This window comes from Carlito syrichta, unplaced genomic scaffold (assembly GCF_000164805.1).
Source record: "Carlito syrichta isolate Samal-C Ts95f unplaced genomic scaffold, Tarsius_syrichta-2.0.1 Scaffold309693, whole genome shotgun sequence".
Lineage (NCBI taxonomy): Eukaryota > Metazoa > Chordata > Mammalia > Primates > Tarsiidae > Carlito > Carlito syrichta.
The window spans coordinates 156,422-180,981 of record NW_007253789.1 but is presented as its reverse complement, the minus strand read 5'-3'; the positions used below and the strand labels follow the sequence as shown (position 1 = coordinate 180,981).

General features: G+C 36.6%; 1 protein-coding gene across 1 annotated transcript in view; it reads left to right on the top strand.

Annotated features, from left to right (window-relative positions):
* The window catches only part of LOC103269990 (glypican-6-like), a gene marked incomplete at its 3' end in the record, with an annotated part of 336,964 nt that extends 314,106 nt beyond the window's left edge, over nucleotides 1–22,858 (top strand). Inside the window, exons 2-3 of the mRNA XM_008067535.2 lie at nucleotides 4,018–4,176; nucleotides 22,718–22,858. Coding sequence (XP_008065726.2) covers nucleotides 4,018–4,176; nucleotides 22,718–22,858 — 300 coding nt within the window. The remainder of the gene's footprint in view (nucleotides 1–4,017; nucleotides 4,177–22,717) is intronic.
* Nucleotides 22,859–24,560: the final 1,702 nt, after the last annotated feature.

Genomic DNA, 24,560 nt, shown 5'->3' with positions numbered 1-24,560 from the left:
CCAGGCAGGTCTCGAACCCGCGGGCTCAGGCAATCCACTCACCTCAGCTTCCCAAAGGCGTGGGATTACAGGCTGAGCCACTGAGCCTGGCCGAGACAACTTTAAACCAAAATTATTTCATGTGCTATGTGTATGTGTGTAGAGGTGTAGGGTCATGGAGGTATATTTAAGTGTCAGTCTTACTAATTCAAAGCAGTATTCAGTTATTAATAGAACTGGAAGTGTTCCCTAAAAAGTCAGTTCATTTATCCTCCTTTATATGTGTCTCTGGCAAGGAGAAAACTAGAGAGATGAGAAGACAGAGGAGATAGAAAATGGAGGGACAGGGAGATAGAAATCACTGACATTATTTCTCATGGAGGTCATGTGCCCCAGTCCATGAATGAAACTAAGTTAGAATCAGCCAGTTGTTGCTGCCTAAATTTTCTGAAGGTGATTGAAAATTAAAAGCACTATTCAAATAGTTAGGCAAAGAAGTAGAGAGGGCTTCCTCTGTACCCTCAAGAAAAAAGTGAAAGAATTAACTGAGAGCCACAGAAAAATGTAAATGAAAGCAGAGTGAAACGAACTGAAAAAGCCACCTACTATCTGGGTGATATTCACGAAAACCAGTACTGGGTGCTCTATTGTTGAATTGAGTATGTTTCCTTCAGGAAATATTTTCACTCTATGCACGCCCTTATCATCTATTTTCACATAAAATGTTATCTCACTGGATGTTTTACCTTTTAAATAGCCATGGATATGAAAAAAAGAGAGCATGATAAAAATCTTTGTTATAGTATTCATTTTTATTGAGAAAAATTATGAATGATAATCAAAAAGTCATTAGAACACTTAGAGATTTTGCTTGTGAACTTTTTAGTTTTGTCCTTATCAGTTGGACTTGATAGTTTATGTAAAGAAAGAAAGAAAGAAAATTAATGATTGGCAAGAGCAATGCCATTTGCTTTAGGTAAAGTCACACTTCACATTTCTTAAGCTCTAACATCATGCTTCTCAGTGGGATCTGGGTGTTGGAAAAATTTTCACAATTCATTGCTTAATTTCTTCCCATTTTGGTATTGTCAAAACCTTCAAGTTAAATATGGCCAGAAACATACCTATAGTTGAACAAGCTTGATGGTAACTTATCTCAGAAGTGAGAATACACCATGGAAACCCACGTCTCAGTAAAAGGTTCTTAGAAAGAATTTATTATAGGATATGGGCTTGGCTGAGTGATTTGGGAAAGGTTCAAAGAACCTAGATTGTCAGAAAGCAGAAGTAATTCAATAATAAAGTAATTCTGTAGTAAGATATTTCAGTTAAGTCTTCCCAGCTTCAGGAAGTCTAGTACGAGAATAAATTTACAAATAGTAAAGTCTCTCATGTAAGCCAAGAAAGGAGGCGTTTGGTACTTTCTTGATGACATAGTAACCTTGTGTTCTGTGCTTAGACAAAATTATGAAGTGACCTTGTCTGGTCTCATTTTACCATGTTCAGAGTAATCTCCTCTGAGATTTGAATTGCATGACTGTGTTTATGTGTAATGGGAGAATATGAGTGCCAGGCTGACTTCTGAACGTCAAGGACAGCTTGTTTTTCCGTTCTTCATATCTACCCCCTGCCTCTCTCCAGAAAAAACTAAAGTGATTATTAATTTTAATGACATATTTCCAATTTGTATTAAAAAGCATTTTAATTATACACAAAAAGTAAAGATATAATAAATAATACATATCCATCAAGCAGCTTACAAAATAAATAATTATAGATCCAGTCATTTGAGCAAGTCTCTCAAGTTGTAATCCCTCCTAGGAAAGAACTATTAACCTGAATTTGATGTTTATCATCCTCAAAAGTGATGAATTTCCTTCCCTTTAAAAAAAAATAGATACATTTTGTGAGTGTGTGTGTTCTCCTTCCTTTCTAGGAATCATGTAAGATCTAACTTTAGTTTTTTATTTTATTTATTTAATTGGCATGTAATAATTGTACATACATAAAGTGTATAATGATCAGATCAGGATAATTAGCATATCTATCATCTCACACATTGATCATTTCTTTGTGTTGGGAACATTCAGTCTCCTTCTAGCTATATGGAATGATGAAATATATTATTTTTAGCAATAGTCATCTTGCAGGGCTCCAGAACGCTAGAACTTATTTCTCCTATCTAGCTATAATGTTGTATTCTTTAAAAGTTACCCACTATCCTCACCACCATTACCAACTTCTAGTACCCTTTATTCTACTTTTACTTCTATGAGCTCAACTATTTTAGTGTCTGCATGAGAAAGAACATGCAGTGTTTAACTTTCTGTTCTTGGCTTATTTCACTTCACATAATGTCCTCCAATTCTATCCATGTTACTGCAATTGATAGGATTTCAATTTTTATGACTGAATCATGTTCCATTGTGTGTATAGACCAACTTTTCTTTATCCATTCATCTTCTGTTGGACACCAAGGTTGACTTCATATATTGGCTTTGTGGTGAATAGTGCTGTAATAAACATGGAGCTGTAGGTTCTCTTCAATTTACTGATTTCCTTTCCTTTGGCTAAATGCCCAGTAGTGAGACTGCTGAATCATATGGTAGTTCTGTTTGTAGTTTTTTTTTTTTTCCCCAAGAACCTCCATACTGGCTATAGTGGTTTATGTTCCAAGCAACAGTTTATAAGAGTTATCATTTCTCATTGCCTTTGCTAGCATGATCCTTGCTAGCAATATCTTTGTTATTTTTTGTCTTTTTTGACTGGTAGTCATCCTAACTAGAATAAGATGATTATTTCATTATGGTTTGGCATTGCATTTCCCTCCTGATTAATGACGCTGATCTTTTTTCCATATATTTGGTGGCCATTATGTCTTTTTAAAAGGAACTCAAAATCTCAACAGTAAAAAAAAAAAAGTGATTAGAAAATGGATGAAAGATTGAATTTTAATACATACTTATAACCATTTTTTTATGTTGCTGTTGTTTTAAATAGGAGTTTAAGCATCAAACTATGTGAAGAATTATGTGAAACCCTGTACTTCACACAAGGTCATAGGACATACTTTTATAAGTACTATTAAGCATTATAAATGAATTTTAATCACAGTGTCAAGTATTTTGTTCATTTGTTTTTCAATGTCCTACAATGACTTTGACCACAGGGCCAATTTGTTGGTTTTATTTAGCAAGATGTTGGGTGCATTTTTATTCTTCCCTCCACAGGCTCTGATAAAGATTTGTGATACTAACAAAGCTGCATCAATTGGAAACTCACATTTTATGCAATAACAGACCATTTTAATTTCATAAGGCAAAGGATTGGCTTCTACTTGGAAATAGCACTAAAGAAAGCAATATTGTCAAAAGAAGTAGCCTGGTATATCAAGAGAAACATCTGTTGATTAAATACAAGACTTTCATTCTCTTTCTTCTAGATTTCCATATAACACAAGCATTAATTAGACCCATCAGTGATTTTCTCCTTTCAGGACAATGTTTTCTGTCTGACAAGAAATGTCAACTAAGAGAATGTGTGTTGTACAAGATCTGCCATTAAAAACACTGACTTTAGCCTAGAGAAAAGCTGATGCATTCCCAGAGACAGAACTGCAGAGATGGTTGCCATATTTTCCTGTTTTTGCTGTCTAGCAGACTATGATGATGGGACTCAATGTCTTTTGCCTCATTCGAAGTTTCCAAAGACAAGCACACTTAATAACTGTATTCCATCTCTTCCCACCTGGTGTTCACTTGGTGCATTTCAAATAAAAGCAGGAAAAATGTCACGGTCTTTTGAGGCTTTCAATGTACCTTTACTTACGTCATGGGGAATAGAAACAATATAGCAGGTTCAACTTAAGTCCACCCAGTATTTGGAATGTCAAGTTTACTGGTATGCTGAGGTTCAGATATGCTTCATTGGGATGGTATATGGAACATGATTTGAGTGATGTGTTAGAGAAGCAAAATCTCTAAAATCTACTGAAAGTCCTTAGAATATGCCATAGTGAGATTTAACTTCTCTTTGCAGGGGAGCACCTAAGAATCTGTCCTCAGGAATATACATGCTGCACCACAGAAATGGAAGACAAGTTAAGCCAACAAAGCAAACTGGAGTTTGAAAACCTTGTAGAAGAGACAAGTCATTTTGTGCGCACCACTTTTGTGTCCAGACACAAGAAATTTGACGGTATGTGAAATCATTTTCATTTCACTTTGTTATAGTGGCACTTTCTATTAGAATCTTGGTGTGATAGGAAAAACTTTTTTTTTTTTTTGAGTTAGAGTCTCAGTCTGTCACCCAGACTGGAGTGCAGTGGCCGCTCCCGGCCACCGCAGCCTCGACCTGCTGGGCTCCAGCGATCCTTTCGCCTCAGCCTTCCAAGTAGCCGGAATTACAGGTGCGCGTTACCACGCCTGGCTAATTTTTGGATTTATGGTAGAGATGAGGTCTCGCCTGCCCAGGCGGGTCTCGAACCTGCAGGCTCAGGCAATCCACTCACCTCAGTCTCCCATAAGGCAAATCCTTTGCCTTATGAAGTTTTTGAGTCACCGAGCCCAGCTGAAAAACTTTTTTTTTAAGATGGAGCTTTTCTTTCCCTCTTAAACATTTATAGTATTGTCTATTTTTAGAAAAAGCATGCACATTCTTGACAGTTTGTTATTTTTGTAGTAATATCTTGAAAAAACCTGAGTAGACAAAGAGCTGTTTTGCCTTTGTGCTTTGCTGTGAGATTTATTCTAGAGATTTAGCTGAATTTTTCATTATGACAGTGATGCTAATTCATCTTTTGTTGCACTGTAACTCGTCTTCAGTGTTCATATGGGGATATTCTTTTAAGAAAGTAACTGTCATTTAAGATTATCTGAAATATCACATCCTATCAGAGTTACAGTCTTGTTTTAAGTGCCTATGGCATGGATTTCTTTAATTTAGAGTTTGCCATTGCAATAACATGGTACATTTTACACCGTGGTTGTGCATTCTGCATATGGTTTAGACCTTCTGTTGATATCTTGATGATAAGCAATCAACCTCATTTCTATATGCCATATATTAAATAAGCACTTTTGTATTAGGAAGCCTAAACTGCAATAGTAATTGCTATTAGGATTCAACACTAAAGTTTTTCATCAGAATCTCAGAAAAATATTCAAAACCAATCTGATTATTTAAAACCAATCATAATTACAGTAAAGTCAGTATTTTTCATGATGTGTTACCTTCAGTGCTCTAAGACAGGGGTCCCCCACCCCCTGAATGGTACCCATTTTTGGCCTGTTAGGAACCAGACCATATAGCAGGTGAGTAGCAGACGTTCGGCCCTCCCCTCCTATTGGATCAGTGGTGGCATTAGACTCTCCTAGGAGCAGAACCCTATTGTGAATTGTGCATGCAAGGAAGCTAGGTTGTGGACTTCTTATGAGAATCTAATGCCAGATGGTCCCACCCCCTTCCCACTCCAATCAGTGGAAAAATTGTCTTCCATGAAACCAGTCCATGATGGGTCTGGTTGGGGACCACTGCTCTAAGAGATGAATGTACCTTACTGTGATTTCTTGTAAACCAGACTTGCAAATTAAAGTGAACCTTCTTTGCGCCCCACTGGACCTATGAATTTACCCTAGAGCAACAGAGCTGCTATTCATTTTCTTCACTCAATTCAGTCAATACACAGCAGAGTTGGTTTAGAAAAGACTCACAGAAGTTTTTATTTTTCTGGGTTTTGTTTTTTTTGTTTTTTGTTTTTTCTGTATAGCAGGTAAAGTGTTCCATTTCTTTGCTGCTTTAAGCTGCTATAGCAACACGGATTTCTTTCAAATCAGTTCTTCCCAAGTTATAGGAGACAGGTCCACCCGGTGTTTTCAGTACTCAAGATGATGTGGCATTTTCCACGAAAGTGATGGGGGCTTCATCTTTTCTGCAAGTATGTTTGGATATTTTCACATTCTGTCTCTGCCTCTCCCTTGTGTATAATTTTATGTGTGGACATATCCAAAAAAATATCTCTTATTTAGCAGTGATGTCATGAATGTGGTTACCTTAAATACAACTACGGAGTACTTGGATATTGGTCTTGATTGACAGATTACAAATCCAGTGACATTCAGGAGCCCCTGAAGGGACTCTGCGGTTGGGGGACTACAATCCATCACTTCAAACTCAGGCAAATTGAGACGTCTTGTCATTTGTTACATAAAGCAGGTAAAGCAGGTAAAAGGTAATCTGTTACTGCTGGTTTTGACCTATGTCTTTGGAAAACAATGTTGGTGCCTTTATAAAGCAGTGCTCCAAAGTGATGTTGAAATCAATCTAGGGAATTCTGCATGGTAGATCATATATATTACTTTAAAAATATATATCAACTGTTAAGATACTTTATGGGGAGTTAATTTTTTTTAAAGTCATTCAACAAGACTTAGTCAGATATTTCTTATATTATTAAATCAATCAATTTAAATTTCTTTGGATCTACAGTTCCAAAATCCCAGATCTCATGTGTCTTATTAAAGCAAACATACACTCATTTTCTCTCTTTCTACAGGTATATTTTAAATTGTTCTAATATACTTAGGGGTATGATGTCAAATCAGGTTGACAGGACATTGATTTTACTAAGATTAGATCTGACATAGGGAGTGATAAATTCTTTAGTAACAGTGCATTTCACTGCTGTTGCATTAGGTTGAGATGAGAGAGAAATTAAGATTTTTTTTTTCAAGGAATCTTTCAGTCAGACTTTAAATAAACGTTGATCCCAGTGAGTTCAACTCCTGAATCACTCAGTCTAACATTAATAATAATAATGTAACTATTAAAAAGTCCCTGTCAGCCGGGATTGGTGGTTCAACCTGTAATCCCCTGCCTTTGGGAGGCTGAGGTGAGTGGATTGCCTGAGCCCGTGGGTTTGAGACCCACCTGGGCAGTAAGACCTCATCTCTACAATAAATCAAAAAATCAGTCTGGCGTGGTAGCGCATGCCTGTAATTCCAGCTACTTGGAAGGCTGAGGCGGAAGGATTGCTGGAGCCCAGCAGGTCGAGGCTGCGGTGACCGGGAGCGGCCACTGCACTCCAGTCTGGGCAACAGAGTGAGACTCCAACTCAAAAAAAAAAAAGTTCCTGTCATAATCGTTGCTTTCTCTTTGAACAGCTTTATGAAGTTTAGTTATGCAATCACATGACAGTTTATTACACCTTGAAGGCAATCCTGCTAAGTCACCTTTCACAGTTGATTGTGCATTCGTGTGGGTAGTTTTCCATTTTTTTCCCCTGTTTTTTTTTTTTAACTTTAACACTTCCTCATGGCATTTATTGATGAGTAACAGTTGATGTGAGCACACACAAAAAAACTATCTGGATCAGTTATGGAAAGTTACTCTCTGAGTTTTATTTTCCGACATAAAACCAATGGTGTTGCAGAGGACTTTGAGTTTATTTCAAGTAACTTCCTATTTGGTAAGTGGTTTTGCATTATTGTTGGAGTCTCTAATCCATGGTGTCCATTTTTGAGGTTCTGTCTCTGTTCCCACTTTCCCAGAAGGTTTGATTTGTCATTTGCCTGTCTTTGTTGGCTATATGTACTTTGCTATATGAAAACCACTGTTTGATTAAAATCCAAAGGTGATGGCCTTCTTTCCTAATTGTATTAAGTACAGCTACAAGTTAAATTGCACATCTGATACATGTGATTCAGTCCAAAATATATTCAGAGAGGACGAATTCTATTACTGTTAATAATTAGCCACTAATTGTCACTTTTCTGATTATATGGATTTTCTTATTATTATAGAAATGTTTTTATTCTATTTGACTTTTTATTATATGGCAGCAGTGACAAAATTTGAGAGTTCAATGCACTTAACTTAAAACCACAATCTATTTTGTATTAATATTTTTGGTATTATTTAAAAGAAACAGGGCAACCCCTTCAGGTCCACTTCCACTGTGGGAACTTTTCTGTCCTCTCAATAAATCCTGCTCTTTCACTTTCCAGCTGCCCATGCCCCTCATTCATCCTGGGCATGAGACAAAAACCAAAAAATAAAAATAAATAAATAAATAAATGAAACCGTGTGTCAAATTGTAAATACTCGTTGGATGGTGGGAAGTTAAATCTGAATTATTATGAGTTCTTCTCCAACTTTACTAAATTGCTTATCTCCAGACCTAGTCTAGCATTTGTAGCTGAAAGGCAATACATTTTTAAAATATATTATATCAATAATAGAAATTTAACTATTGGACAGAGTATTTTCTTATAGCTAGATAGCTTTTTCTTTTCCTTTTAAAATATAGAATTAAAATGTTATGATAGGTATCTATACAAGAGAGGTTTAGACTCTTGACAATGGTACTTCTCCAAGGGTCTGACAAGGTTTTTGCTTATTGGATGTTTTTTCCCTCCTTTCTCTGGCCAAATCTTCATATCTAGATCTCATTATACATACTGGAAGCCCTCACTCTTTTGGCTGGGTCCTGTCCATTGTAAAAGTCCCCTCAGAACTATCCAGGGGTGCTCTCAGTATGCTCTGTAGCCAAGCATAGCTTTTCTGTTCCCCCCACCTCATGAGGGGTTAAATTGTGGAAGTGGAGCCAAGCACACCCAGAATGATTGCAACTTTACTCCCTTCCTTCTTACCTTCCTCACCTCTGCCAGTGCTCCAGGCAGCCAGAAGTACACAAACAAACACAATCACATAAAAATGACAACAAACGGAAGGTCATCTTTGTGCACTCACTTGTTTTCCTAGCATTTTTGTAGGATTTGTGTTTAGTGACCGTCCAACCTGTTGAATTGACATTTGTATCTAAGTCTCCTTTGTTATTGTGCCACCAAGTAGCTCGTGTGTTAGGATTCTGGAAAATGGAAAACAACCAAATATTCACATAGACGTAGAGTGATCATTGGCAGCACTTGTCCTTGTCCCCTGCCCTTCACAGAGTAACCTAAATAGTAAGTGGCAGATTGAGGATTATGTCCCAGGTTGAGCACACCTGGATCCCTGCTCTCAGCCACTTCTACCCTGTAATCTCTTCAGTGCCTCCATTTCCCAGGTAGCTATCCTCCCATGGTCCACATACTATCAATTTCTCTGTCGTTCTCTGCCTGTCATTTTCCAGTTATTGTGGAGAGGACATAGAGGTGACTATCAGAAAAGTAGAAGGACATATTTTAAATCTTTAAAATAAAATTATCCATCTAAATATAGTCCAGACTCAAAAGAAGCTGGAGCTTTGAGAGGGTAAATGACATGCCAAGTTTCCACCAAGAATGATGACTCCAAGACTGTACCTCATACTTACATAGAACTTAGAAATGGTAATATTATAGGAAGTCAATATTTGGTTGGAATTCTAAGCAAGCTTTTATTGTTTTGAGTGGATACTGGTGAAAAATTATTGATATTCTTTAAAAGGGCATTAGTAATACTGATGGGTAAAAAAGTCTACCTATAATTTTGGAACAGACAGGGGCTGTATTCAAGTGAAATTTGCCCCTAAATTAAAGGGATATGGGTGTTTTTTGTATAAAAAAAAAAGTCATTGAATCGATGAAGACATATTATTTATTTTTTCAACCTCATAAAACCTAGTGATTTCTCTCTTGAATGCCAGCTCTAGTACCCTATTCTCCACGAATGTCTGTGGAATATGGATTATTCAAAAACAGGAAAATTAGTTGAAGGGATGTTTTATTTGGGTTATTTGTTTTCCTTTGGATTTATTTGAGCTGAAATTTATTTACATTTGGAATTCCATATGAGGTTTTCTTGTTTAGAATGTGCTTCTTGGTCTTATTATTTTACTTTCCTTCCTAGTTTTTATTTATGCATCTTAATGATATACATTTGTCCATAGATTTTGGCAGCAAGCACATTTTTTAAAAGCAAAATAAAAAAAAGGTGAACAATAATTTCTATCCTCATGAAGAACTTATTCTCTAGTAATACCCTCAGACAACCCATTGTATTGAATGTGGAAATAATTTATATACAGTGGCATAATATTTTTACACTGCAAATCTGCTTGTGTTTTCATTTTAAATATCATTTCTCATCTATATACTGTAGAGATGACAATAATGTAATGACTTCTTTAAAATATGGTCTAATTTTCTCAGAGAATACACTTATTTGAAAAGGAAAAAAAACAGTGTAGTTTTCCATATGGTAGTAGAATCATTCATATTTCTTGTCACATGGGTGATATTTTTTGTCTGTGTGTGTGATTTCAATTTGAAAGCATTTATTCAGAACCTACTATATAGAAAGCACTTAACCAATTGTGTAGTAGATAAAAAAGATAACTAGTAATGACTAAAATGTGGTCATTGCCTGTCAAGGAGTTTATTTTGGGGGGAGACAGAATTCTAAAATGAAGACTGAAGAATACAAAATTGATTGCAGCCTACAGTTAGAAGTCTGTTAGAAAGAAGGCAAGAGTAAAGTTTTCTGTTTGGAGGATCCGAGAGGACTTTTTGGAAGAGATTGAAGTTCAGTATACTTTAAAAATGTCTTAAGATTATCATAATTAAAGTGGTAGGAGGAGGCAGAAGGTCATTTTGTGTGCATGTCCACAAACTCCATAAGACGTATTGTGAACAAATTGCTATTGATTTTTCTTAATAATATTAATGTATCGATATGTAGCCTATGTCTATTATGTAGATATTCTGTCAAAGCATTTTATTCCTTTCATCGGCCTGCTACTGTTTTGTAACAAACACTACCAGATTTCAGGGCATAAACAAGAAGTGTTTATTTCTCCTTAATAAATCTTTAGGTTGACTAAGGTTTGGCTGTTCTAAGCTGTTTTCACATAAGCTTAACTCTAAACTATGGATTTGGTCTGTTTTGTTCTATATGTATCTTTTTCTTTTGGGAACAGCATTCTATCTTTGGCATGTTCTTTTCCTAGTGGAGTTTTGAGACTCTCAGATAGACAAATGGAGGCAGCATGACCCTTAAAGCCAAAGCTAGAATTGTCATGCCATCTTCCCAGGCTCCACAGGCCAAAGAACATCTCATGGTAATTCCCAGTATTAGTAAGGTAGGAGATGATATCACTCCCATGGAAGTCGAGGTCGGGGAAGGAGTGAATATTTCTCTACCCTAATCTACCAGAGTCCTCAATTGACTTCCTCTTGCTACTTCCCAAACTATGTTTTATTAACCACATTGACTTTTAAAAATGGATTCCCTAGGAATTCAAGAGCAATCATAAATTATTTCTAAATAACACAGGCATAACTGTTATACTACTTATCAAACAAATACATGTATAACTACGCACACACACACACACACACACACACACACACACACACTCCTTCCTGATGCTATTAGAAGAATAGATGGATTTCCATTTATTGTGCTACTGGTGTCCTAAATCATTGTGGAGAATAACACGTTAACTGCAGTTCATAAGGCTTATAATGTTAGTCACCCTAGGAAGTAATTAGCTGAATGCCTACTTTATGCATGCCAGGCTACCACCTCCGTGACATGTATTGAATCTGAAGGACACTACTCATGAAATCAGAATGTGCTGAGATGAGTTTTAGAAATTAGAGAAACAGTCTCACTGGCGTTGGAAAGTAATCTGCCAATTTTTCCAAAGGGCAGACCTTCCAAAAATAAAAAATCAGGTAACCAGGGATTTGGCTTTGACAGAACTATTATTGAACAGGTTTATAAATCACAAACAATTTGCATTTGTACAAGGCTGAATGACATGATCCATGGTAGAGTCCTTTAAATGCAGTGCCTGTAGAACTCAGATCCTTTTATAAGTGGAATAAGTGGAATTTGCTTTCTGCACCCCTCCCCCACCTCCTGCAAAACCTTTCTCTCTCTCTCTCTCTTTCCCCTCCTCCTCCCCTTCCCCTTCCCCTCCTTCCCCTCTCCCTGTCCCTCTTCCTCTGCCTCTCCTCTCTCTTCCCTCCTCCCTTCCTTCTCCCTCTCCCTCTCCCTCTATCTTTCTCTCTCTTTTTCTTTCATGTCCTTCTTTTCCTTGACAGATATGTCAAAACAAAGGATACACGCTGCTAATCAGCAGCTCTGTGGCTTCTGTGATGGGCTACCAATATTTTTCTAATTCTTAGACCCCTACCACATACCTCAAAGTAACTTAAAATATATTATTCTCCCAGTGTAGTTGTAATATTATCATCTTATTATCACCAATTCCCTTGCATGGTGGCTTTGCTGAGCAGCTGTTTCACAGACAAGCCAATTTCTTTTAAGTATTGCTCTATCAGACTCCGAAACCAGCCCTACCAGAAGGGTTCTTGGTCATGAATGTTAATGAGCAGACAAGTATCCTTTCTCTGACAGAGGCTCACTAATCCTTTGAGTAAGTATGGGTAAATTACATGAGAAATTTTATTTAAGTTAAATTGATCTGCCACTGAATAGAGAAAACTGATTTTCTTGTTTTAATGAAAATCAAGAAAAATATTTAATGGGGGTGTAAATTAGAACTCCCTGGAAACATTTTTGCCCTCTGACTTGAGAATGCAGTAACTCAGTGTAGACTGGTTTGACATAGTGTGCATAATGCCAGTAAACTCATTATCTTCAGTTACATCTGATGGGTCACGGAATATAGAACAGAAGTCACCCAGTCTAAATGGAATGTAGTATCAAGAGATTCTTGACCTTCCTTAGTGGTAAGGATTTATTTTCTCCTACACTGAGCCAATGTAAGATTTCTTTTTATTTCAAACAAATGAGATAGTAAAGCCATAAGAGTAGCATTTGTATGCTTTTAGTATTCCAAGGATCAGACAAAAATAATTTAAGTGAATCTTTATCTGAAATGATATAACCATGTCCTGATGGAATCCCTGAAGGAACAACATGAATAGAAACATGATCCTTGTTGAAGTTGGTTGATAAAGCTGGGGGTGGGGGAAGGGGGGCGGTTATTAGAATATTCTTGTTTTTTTATAGTTTATGAATCTCCATAATGAGATTTTTTTTACTCACTTGAGCATATACAAGATTGAAGATTTCTAGATTGTGAATTCATTCTAGACACCAAGCAATGCCAGCTGGCATTGCTACTCTCATTTCTGGTATATTCAACAGTAAATTACACAGAGTACATCATTTCCAAATTGCAAAGATGAACACAACTTGTAGGATTTTAACTCACTTCAAAGCTACTTAACTTCCGCTTCCATGCAAGATTTTATTATTGTTTTGCTGGAAATGGCAACTCTAGTTTATCCACATGAGCAAACCTGTTGGAATGATGCTTAATCTTTAGCTATCCCTGTAAGTATGATTCAAAATGTTAAATTCTTGTTTAGAAGACATATGGACACCAAGATAAGAACAATATTCAAACACAAATTTTGGCAAGTTTCAGAAGACAATGTAAAATGTGTATTATCAAGTGCATCAACATATTGATATTACTCAGTAGTTAGTGATTTTTTGTATTGAATGTCCAATACTGACAAGAGCTCTTGGGGTCTGGCATTTCAGCAAATCCAAAGGAAGAAACAGCTTGCTTAAGCAATCAACTTCCTATCATTCCAAGTATTCCATTAGACAGAAAGAGAATCCTGAACCCAAATGTGGAGGAAATCTCAGAATAATTCTGTGTGGTTCACAGCACTCAGAATAATCCTGTGTGGTTCACAGCACTCAGAGAAATTTTTTTAAATAGTTTATTACCATTTCAGAATGGGCCATTTATTATTCTGTCAGGAGACTTGTTATATTCATTAAACGGACGAATATTCTTGGGATAACAAGGGAGGGCTTATAAAAACAGAATCTATTTATTAAAAATTGTGTATTTATTTTTACATGTTTAAACTTCAGTTATCTTCAAAGTATTGTCAGTTTGCATCAAAGTACTTTTTCAACTGTTCAAAATCGTTTTTGAGCTTGTCGAAAACTTGCTTTTGCGATTTTTTGTTTCACCTCTTACACATCGGCAAAATGTTTCCCTTTGAGGATTTCTTCAGCTGGGGAAACAAACAAACAAAAAAAGTTGCTCACGGCAAGATAGGGTAAATAGGGAATGTGGACACGGGCAGGGGTCCTGCCGTTTTTGGTCAAAAACTGCTAACATTCAGCGGGGCCAGCAGGTGCGCTTATAAATCATAAAATGGGAAAACACATTGAAAGAATCTCCAAAAAAAAAAAATGATCAAAGCTGAACGCGGCTTCTCACAATAATGCTAACTGGTACACTGATGCGAATGGGTTCCTAGAAAACTTACCTAGTTGGGGAAACCTAAACTATAAGAGACCCACTCTCCAAAAGATAATTCTGTTTATTTGGAGGGGTCCCCTCTTATATAGTAGTTAGTGGTCTTCACATGCTTCCTCTCTACCTAGTGGTTCAACTGATATTAACAACTTGAAAATGAAGGGCATACTTCAAAATAAGATAGTAAGAAATCAGGGATGCAAGGTTTTGAATGTTTGAAGACATTGCATTTATCCACATTTTTTTTTAATTTCTGAAAATTTATTTGCATATTTTCTCTTTTTCAAAGAATAGTTTCACGCTCATTACAGGATTTAGTTCTCTCAGACTTTCTATCTCTTTCTCTTTAATGCTTATATAGTTGACACTTGATCATTTTCACTTATGTAGTGTTCTTTTAATAGTACTCTTTTAAAAAATATGATCCATTGCATATTTCCTATTGAAGTCTAAGCTCGTTACATTTAGAGATTAGATCTCCTATTTCTATTTTATCTTCTTATACTGGACTTAATATGGTGCATCTTTAATCATGCTGCAGTGTTGTCTAACTATGCTACCAACCTGTGCAGACCCAAGGGCACAGACTGGTTGGATGAATTACTGATGTTCCTATAATAATTATGACAGAAGAAAACAGGAAGCCTCAGATTCTAGTTACCGATTAACTCTTAGGGTTCATAAACCTGGTTATCATATTTGATATTAGCAGCATTTGCACCAGTAGATTTGATGGCACTGATTTAAAATTTCTAGGACCAAGATGGTCTTTATTTAAAGAAAGTAGAGGCCCTTACCATAAAACCAGGATGAATGTATTCTTCTCCCCATACCCCCTCCCCCACCACACACACACATGCACACAAAGGAGAGATTAAGATTGAAACTGAGCCTCTGGAGGATCAGTTAATACACAAATCACTGGGTGCAACAGTAGAGATTATGATCCTTTGATCCGGATAAGACTAGGAAATTTTTGTTTTGCGTAAGCATCACCCATTTCTGAAGCAAGTTGTCTCTGGGCCACCACACTTATCACTGGTTTAAATGAAATTGAGAGGTTGTTTATTAGGAAAGAGAGCTGGGGCACAGATATGTGGCAGAGATTTTTGAATCTTTGCACTGACATATGAAATTCTGTATAAGGTGAGTCAGTAAGAGGTCTCTACTAGTTAAGGTTGTATTTAAACACCTGTAGCCCAGCAAATAAGGGCTTTTATACATTAAACATGTCTTTTTTTCTACCAGTTTTGACAGTGAGTTACACCCAAGATCAATAACTCATTTGATCTTTTACAAATTAATATTGTGATTTGTGAACTCAATTATTTTCCTTTTCCCCTTTAATTTTCTAGTTTATAGGATCTAACACATTTATTTTTCCTAGTCTATACAATACTTTTTAGTTTCACGGTTACATTTTTGATAGGATAATGTTTTGGGAAGTCAAATAACTGTTTTTACTAGTACATTCCGATTCAAAAGTAATGTATGCCCACTGATGAAAACTTGGATTACTGAGCCGGGCTTGGTGGCTCAGCCTGTAATCCCACGCTTTGGGAGGCTGAGGTGAGTGGATTGCCTGAGCCTGCGGGTTCGAGACCTGCCTGGGCAACTTGGCGAGACCTCAACTCTACAATAAATCAAAAAATTAGCCGAGTGTGGTAGCGTGCGCCTGTAGTTCCGGCTACTTGGAAGGCTGAGACGGAAGGATTGCCAGAGCCCAGCAGGTCGAAGCTGCGGTGGCCGGGAGCAACCACTGCACGCCAGTCTGGGTGACAGAGTCAGACTCCAACTCAAAAAAAAAACCAAAAAACAAAAAAAAACTTGGGTTATTTAACTTTTGTGTGTTAAAGGATTTAAAATGACTTTAAATTTATGCCTAACTGAGAAAGAAAAACTTTGATTTCTGGGGAAACTGGAGTAAGAATGTAGTATTTATTCATATCTGGTTTCTCACAAATGTCTATTCAAATTACTTCTGAAAAATAAAATAATTTAGAAGTCTTAATTCCTGTGTTTAATTGTTTATAATTATAAAATGAACATCAGAATCCATTTTCTGTAGCAAGGAGAGTATTTCCTATTTTCTGGGAATAATATTCCCTCCACACACACACTTTATGACAGTTTGTCAATACAACTTTGGGTCACTTTTTCCATAATTGAGTGGTTCATCTCTACTTAGAGTGCAAGTAAAAGGCTATGGCAAGCTCTATTAAAAAAAGAAACTCTAGCCATGTAAATATAATAGGCCTTGGATCTTGGCAGACTAGGCTTCAATTATACAATGTGTATTTTTCTAGACAAAGTTATCTTGGAAGTTTCTTAAACTCTTTGGGCAAAATGATTTTTTCTTTTTTTTTTTTTCTTTTAATTTTTTTTTATTTTAAAGATGTGGGGTACTATTCAGGGTTCGGTATACAAATGTTCATTATGCAGGTAACCTTGTGATTTTTTATTTTCCAAATTAGTATAATGACAACGGTTTTGAAAATATGATGCAAATTAAAAGCCTAGAAGGAGGAGTCTAGCAAAGAGTGAGTCTATAATCCAGGAGGGCTGTTCTCTGCTCTTTATTCTTGCCATCAGCATCGTGATCACTTTCTTATCCATAAGGAGCTGAGAACCCTACAGAGCTACTTAGAAAAGAGCATCAATAACTGTAATTCTGATTGGTTCTGTGAGTGAAAGTTTGGATGAAAGAATAGAAGACAATGAAATTACTTTGTGATAAGACAATCCTAAACGGTTTTTTGAGAATAAGTGTCTTGAAAGTTAGGAAGGATTTGGAGATGTGAATTATGATGAAAGACGTGACAGGGATGATCCCATGTGGTGAAACCAAAAAGGTTTGAATAAAAGAAGAGTGAATCCATCACTGGGGTCCTTGAATATGATTAATAAGTAGAAAATTAAGTCTGTTCTCTGAAAATCAGTGGGGTGCCTGTTTATTTTCACGTAAATCATTGAATCGACTGTTGAGTTTGAAGCTGTGTAGACAAAAATTAAAATCCTTATTGAATAGCAACAAAGTTTACACTGTAGGGTTTGTTGTGTCTAATTGGTGGCTGACAGCAGGTGTGTAGATTAGAGAGCAACATGTACTCAGTTGGCCTCTTACATTTGTTAATGTGTGTCTATATAATAATATTTGAAAATAAACAGTATGCTTCTGAGGGTCTAGGACTGAGCTGGATTTTCGGATGGTCTGTGTAAGAATTCTTGATATTAGGAAGTGATAAAATAGTTACCTTAATTCAAAACACATGCAACTAACATTTAGCAGTGATTGTGGGGAATGGTAGGTTGAGGAGTAGACATTTTTGTCCTACACTATTCTATTTTTCAGATTTCTCAGAACAGTGAGCATATATTTTGTTATCATAAAAATGGATCAGTGGTTCATCTGATTATGGAAATGAACATTAAGTTGATATCTCACATATACCACACCTCAGCTTCTGAAATTAGTTGTCTTGCTAAAATTGTTGTCATGGTAGTGCTGGGTCTCTATTTCAAAAGCAAATATGTATTGAAATTTTTAAATTTCATATGTTGTATTTCATTCATAAAATGTTATATTTCTGTTTCAAATATCTTGCATAGTTTCCCCCAACTGCATCATATGCAAATGTATGGAACAAGGACCCCACTATAGATATTCTAGCCAACAACAGTATTGGGCACATAGCTAATGAGAATTGTCCAGGACATGTAATGGATTAGCTTTCGCTATAGCAATTTAGTACACAAGTGACTTAGTATTTAGATCACTGGGGATGGATGAATACAAACAACTTCATGCACTCGATTTTTTTCAGATCATTGAAATCCCAGAGCCTTCAGAGCTCTGTTGAAGTCTACTTTATGTAAGGATATGCATATTTACTTACCGCACGTTTATATAGTGTTTATTAAATAGCTATTGCTTGTCCATAGTTACTTGCTTAGCAACCTAAGTCCTCATATAAATGCATAATTCTTAAGGACAACTCACATCTCTATTTGTTAAAATTATCAGCAATGGAGTGATACATAGTAGCATGATATATTCTTGGCATGCTGCCAGTGGTGAATGAGTGATGCATCTCTGGATGACTAATGGCATTTCTTTACCCTCAGATTCACTAACTGTGGTTAATAATGAAGTAAGTTTATCTCTTCAGAGCTGTTTTCTTCAGAGCTCTGTTTCTTCAGAGCTCTTGAAGAAGCCAAAACATTAAGATTCCTTAGAATAAGCATCACCCGGGTATCACCTAATGAAATGCACACCTAATGAATTTCTTACCAACGAGTAATTCTGTTCCTGCACTGCATAGTCTACACAGAAAATGCCAGATGTCAATTTAGGGAGTGCAGTTAACTTCTCCCTGAGTTTTTCATGATGGTCCTTTGTTGGATTAATTCAGTTCTCCTCTCTTCTTTTCCTTTTCTAAATGACACAGGTTTTAATGGCCATTCATTTTAGGCAAAGTTGAAGAATAAATTTTAAGGAAATGAAAAAATAGTAATAACAATAATATACAAAGGAAACTTCTGTGTGAGAATTGTGCTCCATACCCAGGAGAACTCTGATTTTTGCAGGAGAATAATTACAGCTACCTTGATGATAAAGCAGAAAAGTCAACTCTTTGTCTTCTTGCTAATGTAAAACCCTAAATGTGGCTTTGTCTCCTGCTTTCTTTGTCCATTAACTTCATTTTTAAGCCTCTTTCTTATGTATTTGAACAGCAATCAAGAAAAATATCATTGTTGTCAAATATCTTGACCTTACATGTGACGTCTCTTTAAAATAAGTAATATAATGAAAAAAGTAAAACCCCAGTAACCTTTAGAACAGCTAAATAACTTTAGTAGTAATGACTAATGACCTTTTTGTCTTCACAAAAAATTCTTGCCATTTAAACACACATCTTGCATATGGAGTAAACCATATTGGTAGATGGCCAACCTTTCACACTAAATGAAAAAAAATATTTTCTTCATGCTGGGTGATGATAGTACATTTAAAGACCATAATTAATTCATTTCTTCCACTGGAATAATAACTTCTAGGAAAACATCACATATTTTAACAGATACTAAGAATAAAGAGAAAGATACACCTATGAAAAGTAATTTTGATGAGACTGATGTCCATTTATTTAAATAATTACACAGGATACCACATAGAGTAGCCTATGTTATAATATTGTTTTTTGAAAATGAAGTTTTCATATTCTAATATTGTTTTATTTTCCATTTTCCCCACGAAACAAAAATGAACATGATCTTGAATTACGCTTTATATTTCACATTAGCTAATAGGACTGGCATCGGGAAGCAGAGCCAAATGTACAATAACTGAAACAGTTTTCTGTTTGAGTATGTGTTTGCAAAACAAGCCCAGGCTAATGGAAGATCATTTATGGGAAGCTAAGCCATGCTGGGTGCTTATTAGATAACTTAGAAAAACTCTCTAGTTTGCTTTCCTCCAGCCCCCAGTTGGAGAGAGTTGTATGTGTTTCAATTAAAATCTCCACTTCCTTCCAGCTGGCAATGTTAGCATCCCTTCCACCAACAGAGAGCAAAGGTCACAGGCTCCTGCCTGAGCAGACTTAAAAACAATATATGCCATTTGCCTTTCTTGTGAAGATACCTTCTAGCCACCCATAGGGTGAAGATTCTGAAGGGTCAGGTTGCATGGGGACTTTCACCTTATTTACTGATAGTTTTGGTAACTGTTGGTCCAGATGCTGTAACGGCTGTTGCTTTGCGGATTGGGATTCAGCAGCAGCTGTTGTTCTTTGCTAGAGCGTGTTTCTGAAATTCAAAATTTAATAGTCTGAGACCCCAGTCATTGAAAACTATGCTGAAAGTTAATTTGCTGAATCCGAGTTTATTTTCCTACCGAAACCATAGTTGGTGATGGAGCCTTTCCCCTGTGACACACAATCAGATGAGGAAAGGACTTATTTCATGCCATTACTGGGCTCAAGAGGAGGAGAATGTAACGGTTACAGGGTGGGGTGTGGGTTCTGTCGCCTAGTGGTTTAACTGTTTTCAGATTATCGGAATTTCAAATCTAGGCCCTTGTGCTTTCCACTTCTATTGCTTTTAGCAACCTGAGGTTCCCTAATTAAGAAGAGACAGGTGTCGAACTCAATCCATTCTCCACCCTTTACCAAGTTATTTTTTTCTATGTCAGAAAAGCAAGTCAAGCTGGGCTCAGTGGCTCAGCCTGTAATCCTGCGCTTTGGGAGGCCGAGGTGAGTGAGTTGCCTAATTAGCCAGCCATGGTAGTGCACGGCTGTAGTTCTAGCTACTTGGAAGGCTGAGGCAGAAGGATCACCAGAGCCCAGCAGGTCGAGGCTGCAGTGGCCGGGAGCGGCCACTGCACTCTAGTCTGGGTGACAGAGTGAGACTCTACCTAAAAAGAAAAAAAAGAAAAGAAAAGAAAAGCAAGTCAAATTACCTTAGACTGAAGTATTCTAGGTGTTTCTGAAGTGAAATTTTCTGTAAATAGTGGGAAGCTGAGGCACCTCTGTCATCCCGTTGTGGGTTTTTCCATTCCCGGGACTCTATCTAGTTGGTAGATGAATTCTTATTTTTAAGTACTAAGCATGATTTTGCAAGTTAGTCTGTATTTTAGCATTCTCACTTGGACAAGATTACATATGATCCAACTAACCATGGAAAGGTATGGTAACCTTAAGCTTGACTGTCACACCAGGAGAGATCTAGTTATAGGTGCCACAAGTAAAACATGTGGGCGGGAAGGAGAAACAATAGTTGGAAAGAATAGTTACCAACAGAGGTTCAGCCAAACACTCTATACCCCTTCAAAGTTAATAGGAGTATCTACTGATAGAATTTCAGCACAGAGGGCGCAGGCACAAGTGATATCTGAAGCCACACAGAATCACAACTGGCCCTTGGGAAAAACCAGCCTGAAGTGCACAAGCAGGATCCTAGTTTAAGTGCGAGTCAGAACTCGCATCTAAAGCTTGACATATGTGATGCTATATTAAGATAAGATCTCAGAAACGAGAAACAATTCAGGGACCCAACTAGAACTGGTACTCAAGGTTCCAACTCAAATAGTAGCATGTATGGCATTTAAGACGGAAATTCTTGCTAATATCAAGAAAGAACTCTGTATCTGGGTTGTACCTGAAGACGGGAGTCTGGGAATCAAAATGAGACTGCTCCTGCAAGGAGAAATGTGGTTTGTCTATTCTTAGGAAATCATTAAAACCCAATTGCATGGATAGAGTTGAAAATTGCTAGAGTTGTATTCAAATGTGTAAAATATAGCTTAATATAAAAATGTAGTATATGTTTCATTAGATATTTCATACTTTAGCCCATGTTTTTAATACAAATTTTTGCTTTATACTTTGGCTCATGAAGTTCACGATAATGTCATTATTTAGATTAAGGATAAAATAGCTACAATTTGTAAAGAGTCTATAGACCCTTAAAAAATTATCCTTGATTTTACCAATATTTGATGTAGTTTTAAAATTTCTGGTAAGCAGTCATGTAAACCTATGAACTCAAATTTTGCTTTAAATACTAACAAATACTGTATGTATACAAATACGGAGTAGTCATGTATATAGGCAACTGGTAATGGTGTTTGATTTAAGAAACAAAAACATTTTTTGGAGCAGGCATGAGAGGAAAGATTTTTAAATATATATCCTTTATTACATTTTGAATATTTGATCATATATATGAATTGCTCATTAACAATGTTTCAAAGAATAAACAAATGCAGCTATGCTATAAAAAAATCCTAAGTCTCCAAATTTAGTTCTTTATGAGGTGCTAGAAGCAGATAGTGAAAGTCTTTTTCTTTTCTATATCCCACTTTCAATTTAAAAGTGACCACGTTCATGTCAAAACCAATGATAAAACACTTCTCATTTCAGTGAAATTTGGTTTCTTCCCTCTTCTGAGGAACACTTTTTACCTTCTATGAAGTGAATGACTTTGACATTTGGTTGCTGCCCTGTTTCTTTTCTAAGTATGTTTTGTCATATGAATTACTTCTAGGAAAAGGCCAATTCAGTGTTTAAAGATTTTGCATTCAAGATAAAGCAACTCAGAGTCATGTTTCAGGAACTGCCCTCTCCCCCAACCCTGTTATTAACCCCGTAAGTCTATTTCTTGATTCTCTGCTATTGCGTTTAGTGTTTTAAAATTTCCCAACCTATTCCTGTGGTGGTTCAGAATATAAACTTAGTTTTTCTTAACATGAAACCTAAGCTAGTCAAAAAGGGACAAACATTACCTCAGAATGTGGCATTTGTATCTGTTTACTTCCTTTTTTTCAACATTGTCAAAATGTTGGATTCATTGTTCCTTGCCTGTAAGTCTCTTCCTTATATTGAGGTATTTTCTCACAAATACCCTCAATTACATAGACCCTGAGAATGACTTCAATGCCTTTATCTTCCATTGATCTGTGTCTTCATTTTTCTGTTCTTTCTTCCTTTTTTCTGTTTTCAGTGGGGAGGAGCTACACTCAGTGTAACATTCTGCAATTTAAGACTTCAATGATAAACCTGCTCCACTCTGGCCGGCGTCAGTTCCTCTGCAATTTCGAAAATGAAAAGCATGCAGGGAAAACTCAGAAGGGAATTACAATGGGTACTGGCTGCTTATATGGCATCATTTTAAGGAGAAACTTCCTCCAGGATACAGGAATATATATTCTTTGAATTAACAAATGTAAACTTCTCAGTCAACTCTTTCCCTTTTCCAGTAATTGAGAGCCCTACATTTTGACAAGATTGGAAAAATACGGTAAACAGATACAAATGCTACATTCTGTGGTAAAGTTTGTCTTTTTTGACTAGCTTAGGTTTCGTGTTAAGAATTAGTATCTTCATTAGGGAGTATCTGTTCTCTTGATTCTTAAGGACATCACAACTCAAATGGGCTTTGAAAAGTATATTGCTATTTCTTTTTATCTAGGAACCTCAGAATCTTTAGAAATATAGACTCATTAAAAACACACCTGGTCAATGTAGTTGCTTCAATGAACTAAAAGAGAAGCAAATAAAAAATATATTGAGAGCAAATTACCTTCTGAAGATAGATGGCCTTATGGTTGACCTAGGATCATGAGCTGATAATAAGCAGCTTCTACCAAACCAGAAGGCAGTGCCATCTGCATTTAAGAGATTGGGAAAATAAGAAGGCAGAGATGTACTATAAAACTTCAACTTCTCCTTGTAAAAAGCATGTGGTAAGCCACTGATATCTGCAAAAGCAGTTACCACCTGGATATCATTCAGTAGCTTATGTGAGATATTTTGATGGTACTTGTTTTTTCAAGTTGTCTTCAAGCCAGCTGTTAATGAAACATATTGTATGTTAATATTTTCATATAAACTTAGTTTTTGTGATAAAGTCATCTCCATTAAAAGTGATACTACTCTGGCCGGGCTTGGTGGCTCAGTCCGTAATCCCAGCGCTTTGGGAGGCCGAGGTGAGTGGATTTCCTGAGCCCGCCGGTTCAAGATCCACCTGGGCAACTTGGTGAGACCTCATTTCTACAATAAATCAAAAAATTAGCCGGGCGTGGTAGCGCTCGCCTGTAGTTTCAGCTACTTGGAAGGCTGAGGCGGAAGGATCGCCGGAGCCCAGCAGGTGAGGCTGCAGTGGCCAGGAGCGGCCACTGCACTCCAGTCTGAGTGACAGAGTGAGACGCCAACTCAAAAAAAAAAAAGTGATACTACCCAATTGGTACACTTTTAGAAAGTATTTATTAATTCGACACATTCAGTAGCACTCTCCTTCCTATTACACATGCATGTTTAAGATGAATGTGTTAAAATGAATAATCTAGTTTTCATGTAGGAGACGGTCTTATTAACACAATTACAAAAACAATACAGCATGTGCTATCACAAGCAGTATTCTGAAAGCAAGAAAGATGGAGTAACTACCTTGTTTGGTTGAGTCAAAGGAATTCTTACCAGCCCTAACTGATACTCTTGAATTTTAGCTAAAGAATGGAAATTTACTAGATGTAGAACAAGTTAGTTATTTGAAGTAGAGTAAGAGGGATAAAAGGTACAATGTTTCTAAATACATTTTACCCTTATGACTACTGTTAGATATAAAGTAATCTAGTTAGATTATTGGTATGTTTAAAACTAAAGTAGAGACCGAGTGCGGTGGCTCATACCTATAATCCCAGCACTTTGTGAGGCTAAGGTGAGATTAGCTGAGCTCACGGATTCGAGACCAGTGAAGGCAACTTGATGAGACCTCATCTCTACAATAAATAAAGAAAAATTAGCTGGGCATAATGGCGCATGACTGTAGTTTCAGTTACTTGGAA